This window comes from Myripristis murdjan, chromosome 4, assembly GCF_902150065.1.
Source record: "Myripristis murdjan chromosome 4, fMyrMur1.1, whole genome shotgun sequence".
In the NCBI taxonomy this organism is placed as follows: domain Eukaryota; kingdom Metazoa; phylum Chordata; class Actinopteri; order Holocentriformes; family Holocentridae; genus Myripristis; species Myripristis murdjan.
The window spans coordinates 22,506,756-22,520,214 of record NC_043983.1 but is presented as its reverse complement, the minus strand read 5'-3'; the positions used below and the strand labels follow the sequence as shown (position 1 = coordinate 22,520,214).

At 40.7% G+C, this 13,459-nt stretch overlaps 1 protein-coding gene across 1 annotated transcript in view; it reads left to right on the top strand.

Moving 5' to 3' along the window:
* Window positions 1-13,459, top strand: part of mast2 (microtubule associated serine/threonine kinase 2) — a 170,919-nt gene that overhangs the window by 93,091 nt on the left and 64,369 nt on the right. Inside the window, exon 4 of the mRNA XM_030048901.1 lies at window positions 12,409-12,440. Within this exon, the coding sequence (XP_029904761.1) occupies window positions 12,409-12,440 (32 nt within the window). The remainder of the gene's footprint in view (window positions 1-12,408; window positions 12,441-13,459) is intronic.

Below are 13,459 nucleotides of genomic sequence, written 5' to 3'. Positions count from 1 at the left end.
CGCTGCCTCAGCTAATCTCAGATACTCAGCATTAGCCTTGTCACTGGGATGACTTTGCTATGTTTCAGATGTATGGGGGCAGATTTGTTGGTGAACAGCCCTCAAGATGCTCTGTGTGTGTTAATAATATCAATCCTCTCCCTGCGTGAATGCATGTGTTTGTGAGATGGAGATAGAGAGAGATTGATACAATGGCAGTTTATGGTAAATCTCCAGTGATAGCCCATAGGTTGTCTTTGTAATCCTGTCTCCAGTGTGTCCCTAAGGCACTCTCTGCATGTGTGTGTGTGTGTGTGTGTGTGTGTGTTTGTTCCTGTTTGTGTGTGCATGCATACACACGATTTGATAGAAAGAGAACTTTGTGTTTAAGATTTAAGTGATATCAAAGAAAACAGATGAAAGCAGGGAGTTGGTAGTTGGTAGCTAGCTGATAGTGAGCCGACCTCATCAGACTTAAGACTGTACATGTTGTTTATAGTTACATAGACAGGATTTGGCAATAAACAGCAACATGCACATTAAATATTCTCAGTTTCTTCAACAAAAAGATTTACTCTGGTGCAGACACTGTCCCTCCCTCTCTCTCTCTCTCTCTCTCTCTCTCTCTCTCTCTCTCTCTCTCTCTCTCTCTCTCTCTCTCTCTCTCTCTCTCTCTCTGTGTATCTGTCTCTCTTTCTGACACACACATTCACACTTGCACACATAGGCAGTGGCAGTGGATGCTGAACACACAGTGCAGCTCAGCTCAGTGTGTTGAAACAGACACCAGACAGCTCTTTGTTTTAATTGTTGAAGGGAAGCTGGGGCAAATCCACCTGCCAATCTGTCACACAAACACAGACACACACACAAGCACCCCCTCCATCTATCTCCCAGTCCCCCACCACCACCCATGCCCCTCCCTCTCTCCATTATCTCCAGATAAAAACTGCCAGCGAGGCGTTGCAGATTTCATTTGAATGTGTAAATTCCAATTAGGATTAGCTTGTTTTCTCTGCCGGCACTGATAGGGCTTTAGCACCTAGCTAGTGGTAGCGTTGTGCCTGCTGGAACCCATGATAGACGGGCTGATGAAGCCAGATTACCTCTATTGAGCCATGCACACATTTGTGTGTGTGTCTGTGTGTAGCAGCAAGCTTCTCATGGTGCTCTATGTAGCTATGCAGTGGAGAAACTAATTAGGACATTGTTGCCACCATGGAGGGGACGAGTACAAATGCCATGCCTTGATAATTGAACTATTTGCAAATCTATTTGTCCATTTGATAGACCCAACAGCTGCCTGCACTGACTTCCAAACCCTTACTGCAGAGGTGCAAAGTGGACTGTCTCTGGAGGATGGAGACCAAATGTGTGACAGTCAGAGAAAATACAGGCAAGCAGCTAACTAGGTAGACACTTGACAGATGATTGGACAGTCTGATGCAAAGACATGGGGTGAGACAAGCAAGACACAGACAGATATACAGGCTACTATGTCATGTGAAGTAGAGGAGTTTTGTACACGGAGTAGCAAGCGGGTCATGATTGGAAATGTTCTTCTTGCGACAGAAAGAAAAATATCACCAACACTTAATTTAACTATTCATACTGTTCAATTCCACAGAGGTGTTTTGAATGTACTTTGCATTCTTTCATGTACTTTAAGTTCATTTTGAAAAACCAAACAAGGGACAAACCTAACATATAAACTTGTAAACACATATAAACTTCAAACTGTTCAGTGATGACTGGTGCTTGGCTTTTGTTACACCACCTTTGTTTGTTTTCAGTGGAGTATGACACTTTTGTGAGTTTGTAATAATGAGCTCACATACTCCTCCAGGGTATTTAGCTATTCCCCCGGATTCAAATCAGAAGCTGCAATTACGCTGAAATCCATGACATTGATATGTGCAACCCAAATCCAGAGTGGCACACTGTGGGGGACAGAATATTGACTCATAGTTTCTGACTTAAAAAGCCTATATATTTTGTGACCATGCAGAGAGGCTGTAGCAGTACTTCAGGACATTTTTTTCCAGACAGACAAGAAAATAGACCTGCATAGCTGGCTTGTCTTAAATAATGGTATGAATGGCTCTGTCTGTCTCTCTACTTCTCTTCCTGTTTTTCTACCTCGATATTTTTCATGACATGACCAGGTAGGCTTTCAGACCTCACCGATTTTCCTCTACAAAGCACACCCTTCTCTTTCCTCCCCACCGCTCTCTCTCCATGCTCCACTTTCTTCCACTCTCACTTTCTTTCTCCTCCCTAGCCTATGCAATATGAATGAGAATCAAGCAGGAGGGTTGACACAGCATACCTTCTATAGCAGCCAGGGGACATTAGAGTGCTTGATATGCCTTATCTTGCAAGGGATGTGTCCACTGACAAGGTTATTTGAGTGCCTGGCCAGGTAAATCAGATGCACATCAAGTTGCTCAAAATTTATCTGTCGGGAAGGGGTGGCAGAGTGTCACCTCAGAGTAAAAAGATCCCAAGTCTGATTCCTGGCTCCAACCCTCTCTTTGATCACATGGGTTTCCTCTGGGTGCTCTTGTTTCCTCCCACAGTCTAAACACATGCAGGTCAGGTGAACTGGTGACTGTGAATGGCTATCTGTGTTAGCCCTGTGACGGACCGGTGACCTTTCCAGGGGCTTTCCTGCCTTACAGCCAATTTATCTTGAGATAGGCCCCAACACTCTGTGACCCTAAATACGCAGAACCAAGTCAATGACTGAACAAATGGCCTGGAACCAATGATCCAGGCCATCATTAGAATGGCTTGTATGCATTTTTGAGAGCAGTTTTCTCACACCATATTGACTTGCACTAACATTGCTGGCACATTCCACTATGAGCCATGTGTTTATTCCTCAGAAAAAAAAAAAAAAAAATCTGGCAAGAACACTGATATTTTAAGCAATAGATTGTATATTAATGTCATAAAAATATTTGAGACAGCTTTCCGCCTTTAATTATATATTACTCTGTCCCTACATTACGTCACCCAGGGGTTTAAGTGAGTGCGCTACTGATCCACTAACTCCCAGAGTCCCACTCTCACTTTATTCAATCATGCTAATGGTGGAGAACACACACACGCACACACACACACACACACACACACACACACACACACACACACACACACACACACACATACACACAGACTTACACCAGAGCTCTAGAGTCTAGACTAACATTTTACAGTTTTTCACTTAGTGGCACTAGCACATGATTTGGTCGCACCAAAAATTTGTCATGACACCGCAGACCTGAGTAATTGTATCTCTGTTTGCATCATAGCATGTTAAACCTAATTATACTCTCTGCCTCCTCATGAGATTTGTTAACCACATGAAACACTGATGCATCTCTCCCTGCATTTTATGTTTTTTTTTTTTTTTGTTGTTGTTTGTTTGTTTTTTTTTTTTTTTTTCTGTTTTTTCCATGATGTTTGAGAGTCTCATGTTTAAACTGTGTAGCTGCTGATGCAAATTTTAGTTTCCTGCAAAACGTGGCCCATACCTTTTACAAAAAACACAATACAGATTTGGTATCTTGTTCTTCTGCTGACACAGACATCATAGGCTGGGGGGTGTGGTGTGGTGGTGGGGTTTTTGTTGTGAAATCCAATGTTAATAATGTACCCTTCAATCGTGGCTATTTGTGCCTGCTGCCGATATGTAACATTAGTCCAAGGCAGAACAATGAAATAATACACACAGCACCAGCCAATATTTTGACCAAGTTATGGTTTTACAATTTAATATATAACAATTAAAAAAAAAAAAAAAAATTACAATGAGAATCAAGTCGCACTGGAGTGACCCATTAATTTTTTTTTAGTGGCACTGGAACAATTATTAGTTGCTTATGCAACCAAATGGGTCGCAGTCTAGAGCCCTGACTTACACACATTTGTCTCCCTCCTATCAGTCCTGTAATTAATGTAATTAATGTAATTAATGCTTGCTTCATTCATACTTAACCACACAACATACAAACACACGCACACACACATTATGACTGAGTGAAGACAATTATTCCCACCTCACAGTGGTAGTGTCTGTGCAGACGAGTTATATCCCCTCATTTGGAAAATTAAAAGCTAGCCCAAATGGATGTCATTCCCCTAGGTGACACACACACACACGTATCCAACTGCACACCACTTCACTTAGCCATTAATGGGGATTGGTAGCATTAATCAGTGTGTGGAAACACACCAACTCTTGCCAAACCTACCGTCCTACAACACTCACACACATAACACAAATAACACACATGCACAGAAAGAGAGACACGCATGCATACACACACACACTTGTATTAAGTCTGTCTTGTCCCACTGGGACTCTTCCAGTGGTTCTCAGCCTCTCATTGCAGCCATTAAAAAGCACCAGGGGTTTCATTAGGACCCCTGGCTGTGTCTTCAGAAAGGTCTCCCCCCAGCTACGGGACAATTAGTTCTTTCAGTTTGGCTTGTTGATTTTTATGTTTCTCTTAAAAGCTGTATTTCACTGTAGCACACCATTTTCATTTCCTGGCACACTCACATAAATCTTGTTGCTACAGTTGTTGTATCGACCAGTTTTCTCCTAGAAACTACTTTGGTATTTGCAAACACGAGAATTGCCTCGCTCACGCAGCATGGCTTTATGTTGTCTCAATAGAGATGTATACCATTGTTATTTAACAATAATGTCTTTGATCTTAAGGAATAACGAGGTGTATTCCACATTCACTAAATACGGGCATAATCTGGTCAAAAATATATCCCCTGAGTGTTCCCTTACTAGGATTAGTGCATACTTAATACATACAGTTAAGACTGCATGGTTGATTATAAATATGCATGTCACAGTTTTAGTTTCTTCCTGCTGTATGATATCAAGCAATAAGTACCATGTCCAAACACAGTGATAGTGGGTTAAGTAAATCATCATCTGCCATTGTATCAGTTAGAAACTCATCCAACTCATTTAGGAAATTCATTTAAGAATCCAAACATAATTTTGCACCTAAAATCATCAATTGCAGTAATTGTGATTGATGGTGATCATAATATAACAAAGTAATTAATAAGTTGCTCAGCTTTAACACAACTGCACACTCACAGATTTTTCCACAGATCATTCAGTGGTTTCACCAATCCATCATTATCACCAGTAATCACACCAATCTAGATTAAGGAGGATATTCAGCTGTTGTTCCATGTCGTACCAATTTAGTGAGTGGTGTTTGCTGTTACCAACAGTGGATGAGCACTGCTAGATTTGTTGCAAATCCCTTGAACTACTCAAGCACAGAGTTGCCAAAGTTTCTATAAATATTCAGAGGAAAACTATACAGCTGCTTGGGATTTTATGTTGATTTTTCTGAATCTCAACAAAGATTTTCTCACCTGTGGTCTTTCTTCAACCAGGTTTTTCAAATTCAAGGCCAAACTGGTCAATACATTATGAGAGCCTGGCTCAATTACATAACCTGGATTTAGACTCTGCTGCTACAAATGCCTACTGGAGGCTAATTGGGCTCAGGGGCTGCGTTTGTGCGTGCATGTGTGTGTTTGTGGATACAAGGCTTGGCGCTAGCAAGGTTTAATAGTCTTTTGATGTTTTGCAGGTTTTCCCACTCTTGATCAACCTCTCATGGTGTGAATTTAGTTTTGCACCCTTGCCTTGGGCTTTTACTTTATTCTAATAAGTCATTTTTTTCATAAATTGAGCACCAAATGCTGCTCTGCAACTCTTTTTAGGTAGTTACAGAAATACTAATGTAGAGTGAGTTGTGCATGGTAGTGTGTTAGGTTTGGATTAACCCTAAAAAAAAAACATGGGAGGAAAATATTACCTATGATCCATAATAGATCAATGTCTTCTTAAGTGTGTGCATTCACTTTTGCATATACATCAGTGTCTTAAACTGCATATTTTTGTGTCAGGCTGTATGAATGTCAGTGCTTTTATGTGTCTGCGTCTATTAGTCTTTGTGTCTTTGAGTACGTGTGTGTATGTGCACTTTTCTTTCCATCTCCGCTTGATGCCCGCATAAATGTGCTGTGTGTCATATTTGAGTCTCTTTGTTGTGAATATGTTCTCATCAATATTCAGAATGCTGATAATGAATGCTGGCTGCTTCTGGAGCTGTACTGTAATTGGCTCTGCTGGAGCGCTACTCCCCTGCATCACTGTGTTAATTGCATGTTTTAAGCTCAGTTAAAACATGTTATTATCATAGGGCTCCTGGGTGGAAAATCTAAGGAAGTACGTACACATGTGCATAAACACACATGCTATACTTACAGTGGCTAGACAGACATTTTCACACACATAGTCTCTCACTCACACACACACAACCACACAAGAGCACACTGTGAAATTAATTCCCACATTACTCAGTCTTAATAGCCCTTTTGCTTGGGGAAATGACGCCATTGAGTGTGTTTGTGTCTGTGTTTGTGTCTGTGTTTGTAAACTGGATGTGTTGCTGTGTTGGTGTCTTGCTGTGAGTGTGCATACTGACACCAGCCGCTATGCTCTTTTTCTGCACGTGTACGTATGTGTGTCCTGCAGGACAAATGAATGGCTGTTGGCAGGCCTCATATCACCCTGCTCACCTGCTGTGTTTGTGTGCACAGACAGAAAGAGACAGATACGAGAGAGCAGAGGAGGCTATGAAACAGAACAGACAAGGAAGAGCGGTACCAAGTAAGCAAGAGAGACAGAGACTGACATAAATCCAGAAAGGGTGGAAAAAAACATGATAGGCAGCGATAGGTTGAGCCAGCCTCAGAGGGACTAAGGTAGAACATTCCTGTACATCAGCATAGCCGGTGGTGTGTGATTGTGTGCCAGGCCCAGCCAGGCGGGTGGTGGACAGCATTAAATCTCTGTCCTTTGCACTCTGACAAAGACTCTGTCAGCAGAACACACACACTTAGTGCTGGGTGTACTGAATTATTGATTGATTATGAACACATGCAGTTGTTCCACCTCTCTGTGATTAAGCTGCTACAGGTCTGACTGTTAACTATACAGTTCATTATTCTGCCTCATTTGTTACCCGTCTTGTTCACTATAGTTGGGCTTGTACCTATAGTATGTCATCTGCTAAAGGAAAAGTGTCTGTGTGGCCGTCCATCAGTTTCATCAGTTAATACTGTATGTTTTATTTAGGTCTGTGGCTGTGGCTAAAAAGAGATTCAATTCACTCGTTGACAAGTTGACGTTTTTTTTAAGAGTTTGTAAACCCTGAGCAGAGTCAACAATTCAATTGAACAGTTTTAGCTAAAATTTTCTATCCATTAAATAAACTTAAAACAATAATACAACAATAAAACAATAACACAAGTGTAAAGAAATCACTTAACAGGTTTGCTTAAACATCATTCTTTCTTTAAAATAAATAAATGATTTTAAAAATCAAGGAAAAAATTACATTTATGTTCTGTTAAATCACTACAATGTTCGGTTTTTTAAGAATTGTGAATGACTGTGATCATGTGATGGTGAAGTGAATGTTGACGAGCATGTTGATCATGCTTGACCTTTCCTAACAGACATAACTTGGCTCTGCCAACTTTTTTTTTTTTTTTTTTTAACCTTGGCATTTTGTAGCATTCATTAATGTGATGTCATTTGTCAAGGTTATGTTCCCTCACACTGTTTTTATAAACTTTCAAATAAACTACAGCTACTGTACAGTTACTACTGTTAAATGTAATACTTTCATATCGATTCAGATCAAAGGTGGAGAGATCCATCGTTTATTACTTCAGGCACGTTGATGTATGCATCAATAAAATTAGTGAATCGTTACACATCTAGTGTATGCGTGCATGCATGCATGCATGTGTGTGTGCCAGGCTCACTGGCACTTCCTTCCTCGTCCTGTCCATCACATCCTTGGCACAGCATTGTGGGGTTACAGTGGTTGCAGAGGGTATGGCTGACAGCCACTTCTGTCTCGATCTGCAGCTGTTCATGGTGGCCATTGGGAGTTTCAGGACTACACACACACACACACACTCACACTCACACACACTCCACACTCACACACACTCCACACACACACACACACACACACACACACACACACACACACACACACACACACACACACACACATACACACTTTTGTAGTTGACTTTGTTTTCCAATATAGGCTCTGGTCTTTTTACATGTTTAGAATGAGCTATTAGCTTTTAGCTTACATCTCCTCACCTCCACTCCCCCTTCTCTCTCTGTCCATCTCTCTAATTACATTACCACCCCCATCTCTCTCTCTTTCTTTCTCTCCCCCTCTCTCTCTGTCTCTCTCTCCTGCTATAAAAGATAATATTGAAGCCTCTATTCCATTGGGCAGATTGCTTTAGGCTTTGTGTTCTGCAGCCCCTTATCCAAGCTGTCACCAGGGATAATTTCATCATCGGCTTGCTTTGTGCCTTTGATACGCTTAACACGGGCAGGGTGGTGTGTATTTGTGTGCGTGCGGTTTGTATTAGCTATTAGCTTTTTCCTCTTGGGTTATTTTTGCGGGTTGGCAATGGGGTGAACATCCCCCTCAGGGCATGGATAGGACCTGTGCGCACAAACTCCCACACACACGCACATGCACAGATCCTGTAATGTAATAAAGTCTCTGAAACCAGGGTTGGAAAGGAGCATCATTTCACATTACAGGGCGAGGCTTGAGTGGGTGGATGGATAAGGGCATAAAGTGCGTACTTAAACCCGCTGGCTCTCCTCTGGCTCTCTCTCTCTCCCTTTCACTTTTCTTCTTACTCGCTTCTACTCAATTTCATCTTTACTGCTGTTTTGCAGTGTAACTAAAGAGAGGGGCATGAGAAGCAAGAGTATTAGAGGAAGAGGAGGATGGTTGAATAGTTGGATGAAAGCAAGAAGGTTGAAGAAAGTACTGAAGAGATTAGCAAGGTGGAGGTGAGAGGGTTGAAGATCGTAGTGTAAAAAACCCATGTAAATCCTCCTGATTTTATTCAAAACCACTGGAAAAGGGCGAATGGACAAATAAAATGAAAAACAAACAAACAAACAAAAAAAAAAACAGAATATCAGCAAAATAACAACAAACTTATATGTTTAATGATGGATCGATATCAGATTTCTTGTGTTTAAATGCTTGCCTTGTGACATTTTCACAAACATTTAACACTGAAAACAAAAACAAAAACATCTCTTAATATAAGGGTCCATCTTGGGCAAAATCACTTCAAATTGGGGTCAGCTGCTCATTGAAAGTCAGCTTGGTGGTTCAGAATATGCAAAAGTTTGAAAACCCCTGATATTGGGGATGAAGGGAAATGGGAGACTGGAAAGAGGAACGTAAGATAAGAAATTGACTTTGCTGTGATGCAGGCGAGCCATTTCCTGTCCCTGTGGTTTTGAGCAACATCTGTTTGTAGGACTAATAGAATCATTGTTCCTCTGCTGTCTGTCCAGCCTGACAGGCACACACACACACACACACACACACACACACACACACACACAACACACAACACACACACTGTCACGACCATCCATTTCCATCTGACTGCATTAGTCTTTTTCTATTCTAGGGAAGTTGACAGAAAAGTAGCCAGAACTTGATTGACTTGATACTGTAACTCACTCTGTCTCCACACACACACACACACACACATACACACACACACACACACACACACACACGTGTGTGTTTGTGCGGACACACTAAGCTATTATGCTGCAGACCTTCGCAATACAGTGACTTTCGCCCACTCACTCTGCTACAACTAAACTCCATTATGTCCATTAGCTTATCTGTACACAGAGAGAGAGAGGGGGAGAGAGAAAGAGAAAGAGAGAGGTGGAGGGGAGCATATCTGACTCCTGATGACACAGCCATCTCAAACAGTAGCAAAGAGTGAGGGAGAGAGTGTGACAGAGAAGCGTGAGCAAGTGTGAGGAGAGTGCAAGAGGAAAATGGGTTTGGAAGCACAGCCAGCAGGCATATTTCTTTCTGTTAAGTGCTCTGTGTGTGATTAAAAAGTGCTGTAGATGCTTTGTGTGCAGTTTGGGAAGTTTCTGTGTTGCCCTCCCTCTGAAGTAGTTGATTAGAAAGCAGAAGATGACGTGAGCACAGTGCCAGCATCATCTTCTTGTTTCTCTGTCTCTCTCAGTTTTAGGTGATATCATTTTATCATCAGTGAATCATTGCCTCTCACATTTTGAGACTTTAGCATAATACCTATAAACAAACAAGGCTATCACAGTCTGCTAGCCTGTGCCATCAGGTCAGATTTAGAAATACGATACCAGGATTTTGGTAGTTGAAACCAATACCAGTGAAATTCCACAATTCTATATACCTGATTCATGTATCCTGATTCATCCTGTAAGCATGACCACAACTTCAGGTGCAAGTATTTAAACATACAGCCAGAGGGTACATCAGAAGAACACTGAATAAGACTGAGGTATCAAGAACAATACAACAAACAATATTACAACAATACTAAAAACACTGGCATCAGTATTATTCTCATAGCTTAAGTATGAACTACCTATTTACCCGTTCTTGTGATTCCCCTTGTTAGATTACTCAGTAAATCTGCTAGATTGGTTTATGGCAGTGGCCCTTCACTTTTTGACTTTTGACTCTGAAAACGAAGCCATGCCGCCTCACTGCCCCTCACAGGCTTTCATGTACAGACTGGTGAAAAAGTTTAAAGCAATTAACAACATAGGCTTTGCATCTGGAAGCAACAGAGTGTATGTGAACCGAGCAACATGAAACGCTACACATGGTTCTGATGCAAGTTCTGTGTAATTAATGTAATGAAAGGTTGATCGTTATATCGTAATACTGTGGTAACATATGTGAAGTGGTACCGCTGTATTGGTCAGATGCAGAAATGTATGTTGCCCTACATTGGTAGCCTGGTAACCAATGGTTATGGCATTATTAGTCTTCACCTACACATACACACACATAACACATATGCACACACATGCACACTCACGCTGTGTAATCCTATGGACCAGATGGTACTCTCTAGGATGGTATCTAGGAGCTGTTATAGGGTGTAGGTTGTGTATGCAGTATGTGGTATTAAACTGCACCATATTACAATGTACAAAAGCCCATACATTTTACAAGGTCAAGACAACAAAATGATCACGTTACCTTGACAACAACGCTAATGGTTGGCAACTGAAATGTTGAACATGAAGCAGAATGGCACTATATGAGTGTTTTGGTCCAATGTTTGTTCCATTCACACTTTCTTTTTTAAACATTTTCAGTTAGCGAGGCTCACCGGCTACATACACCACAAGACTCTGCCTCTTGGTGTTCATTCGATATTCAGCTATTTAAAATTTAGACTGTTTATAAACCAGGTTTAAGTGGTTCAAAATAGTTTTTCAAGTTCAATATAGTTTCCTCCTTGCTTTGGCACTCAGGGGTATTTAAAGATATTATAGCTCACTTATGTTCTCATATAAGTTTCCAGCAGTTACACCCACAGAAGATTTTGAGCCACAGTTGAAGAAACCAAATTATAAGCCTGTCAGCTGAACTCTGTCACCTTTCTACTCTTGGGTTATGAAATTGAGACATGCATCTGCTCTCTTGCAATTAAGTGGGATACCTGCAGCTTGGATGCACTTTGGCATACTCACCCTTTCTGCTCTACATGACCCCATGTAATTTACATCAAGGCCATAAAAGGCATGCGGCTCTCACTATACATGCTATATGCTTTGTTTTAACATAGTTTTGTATGTTAGTGGTATGTCAGTGTCTCATTTTGAATGCATACAAAATAGGCTTGTTTCTTATACTCGGGTGTTTCAGTTTAAATGATTCAACAATTACTTGATTTTTTTTTTTTTTAAATGGCTGTATTCATCAGTCCATATGAAACACATTTAGTGTCTAGCATTTAGTTTGCAAACAAGAGAAACAATCATTTGAGGACATTACACTTTCTGCTTAGTCGAGCTGGTGTCATCACCAGTGTTTCCTTAAAATGTGATTATTTTTGACTCTGTTGGCCCTGTTATTATTCCACTAGTTATGTGTTAAATGTGCCAATAAGATGTAACACTGGAGTAGATTTTATGGCGCCCATTGAAATTATTGCTGCATAATAGAAAGCTGTACTGTATACACTGATGGACATGACAGCAGCTCCGTTGTTGTGGCAGCTCATACATGCTGTGTTACAGTGACACCTGTTGGCCAACATGCAGTACTTCACACAAAAGCTTCAAGTATAAAAACAAAATGTCTCTCTGTATCACATAAACAGTGTATTTATTTATTGTTGAAACAGAGTTACAATGAATGACCACTGAATTATCCATTCAATAACAATGATCCATATAATTAAAATTCTTTTCTTCTCTCTCTCACTTTGTCTTTGCAGAAGGAGCTGAGCCTTCCAAGACGGGGCAGTTTGTAAGTACCCATTTGTCTTCTTTGTCCTGTCCACTCAGGACCCCGGCCGTCTGCCTTGGTTTTTACAAAGGTGTCTTTTGTGTCATCTGGAAACGTGTCAAAAGCTTTACAGGAGCACTGCAATGAACCAAACCTGGATCCAAATACTATGAGGTTTGCATGACCAGTCCACTTAATTTGATTTGTCTGGGTTTTAATGGAGAGTTTGTCTTCCTCCTGGCTTGTTCTTTTGGAAAATAACGGTGCGTATGTGCATTAAGGGAGAGATGGAAACCAGTATCTAGAGTGTCATGCCCGTGTTACTGTTTCATATGCATGGAGTGGCTTTGAAGAGAGTAGATATGAGTATTAATGGAATTCAGTGCGGTCTTGTACCGCAAAATTGCATCCCAGCATTCAACATCCTGCAAAGAAATGAAGCCCAAGAACAGTAGAATTTCTGCCGCATTGATGATCATATGTTCTTGACATTTATCATAGGATTTTAAAGGGTTTATCTAGGGTTTTTTCATGATATATTTTGTAAGTGTTGGAGAAAGATTTCGTTCTAAAATGCCATATAACCATTTGGCAAAATACTGGCAAAATATTGTCACCTCATGTCCATAGTTTCATTAATCTAAATAATTATGTTCTCTTAAATATTATAATAACATAAGCAAGGGTGTTATCTTCATCAGCATCCTCAATGTTCCCCTGTATATTTTATTTTTTTACAGGCAGTTGTCATTTTGCAATATTTTTTCGAATGTTGAATATCTAGTTTTGAAATGCAACTCTTCATTTCCTGCTAGCGCTTACAGGAAAAAACGAAGTTATGTTCAAGGTGCATAGTTTTGTAGGACACTGCCGTTCCTCGTGTGTACAATCTGCTTCATGAACTTTGTCACATTGTCACCTGGTTAGGCCTGCCAAGGGACAGACTGACACCACCACCTGGTCTGGCACTCACACCCACATACACACATACACTTACAACACAGATACCAGTGACAACTCTTTTTGGGCATACATACATT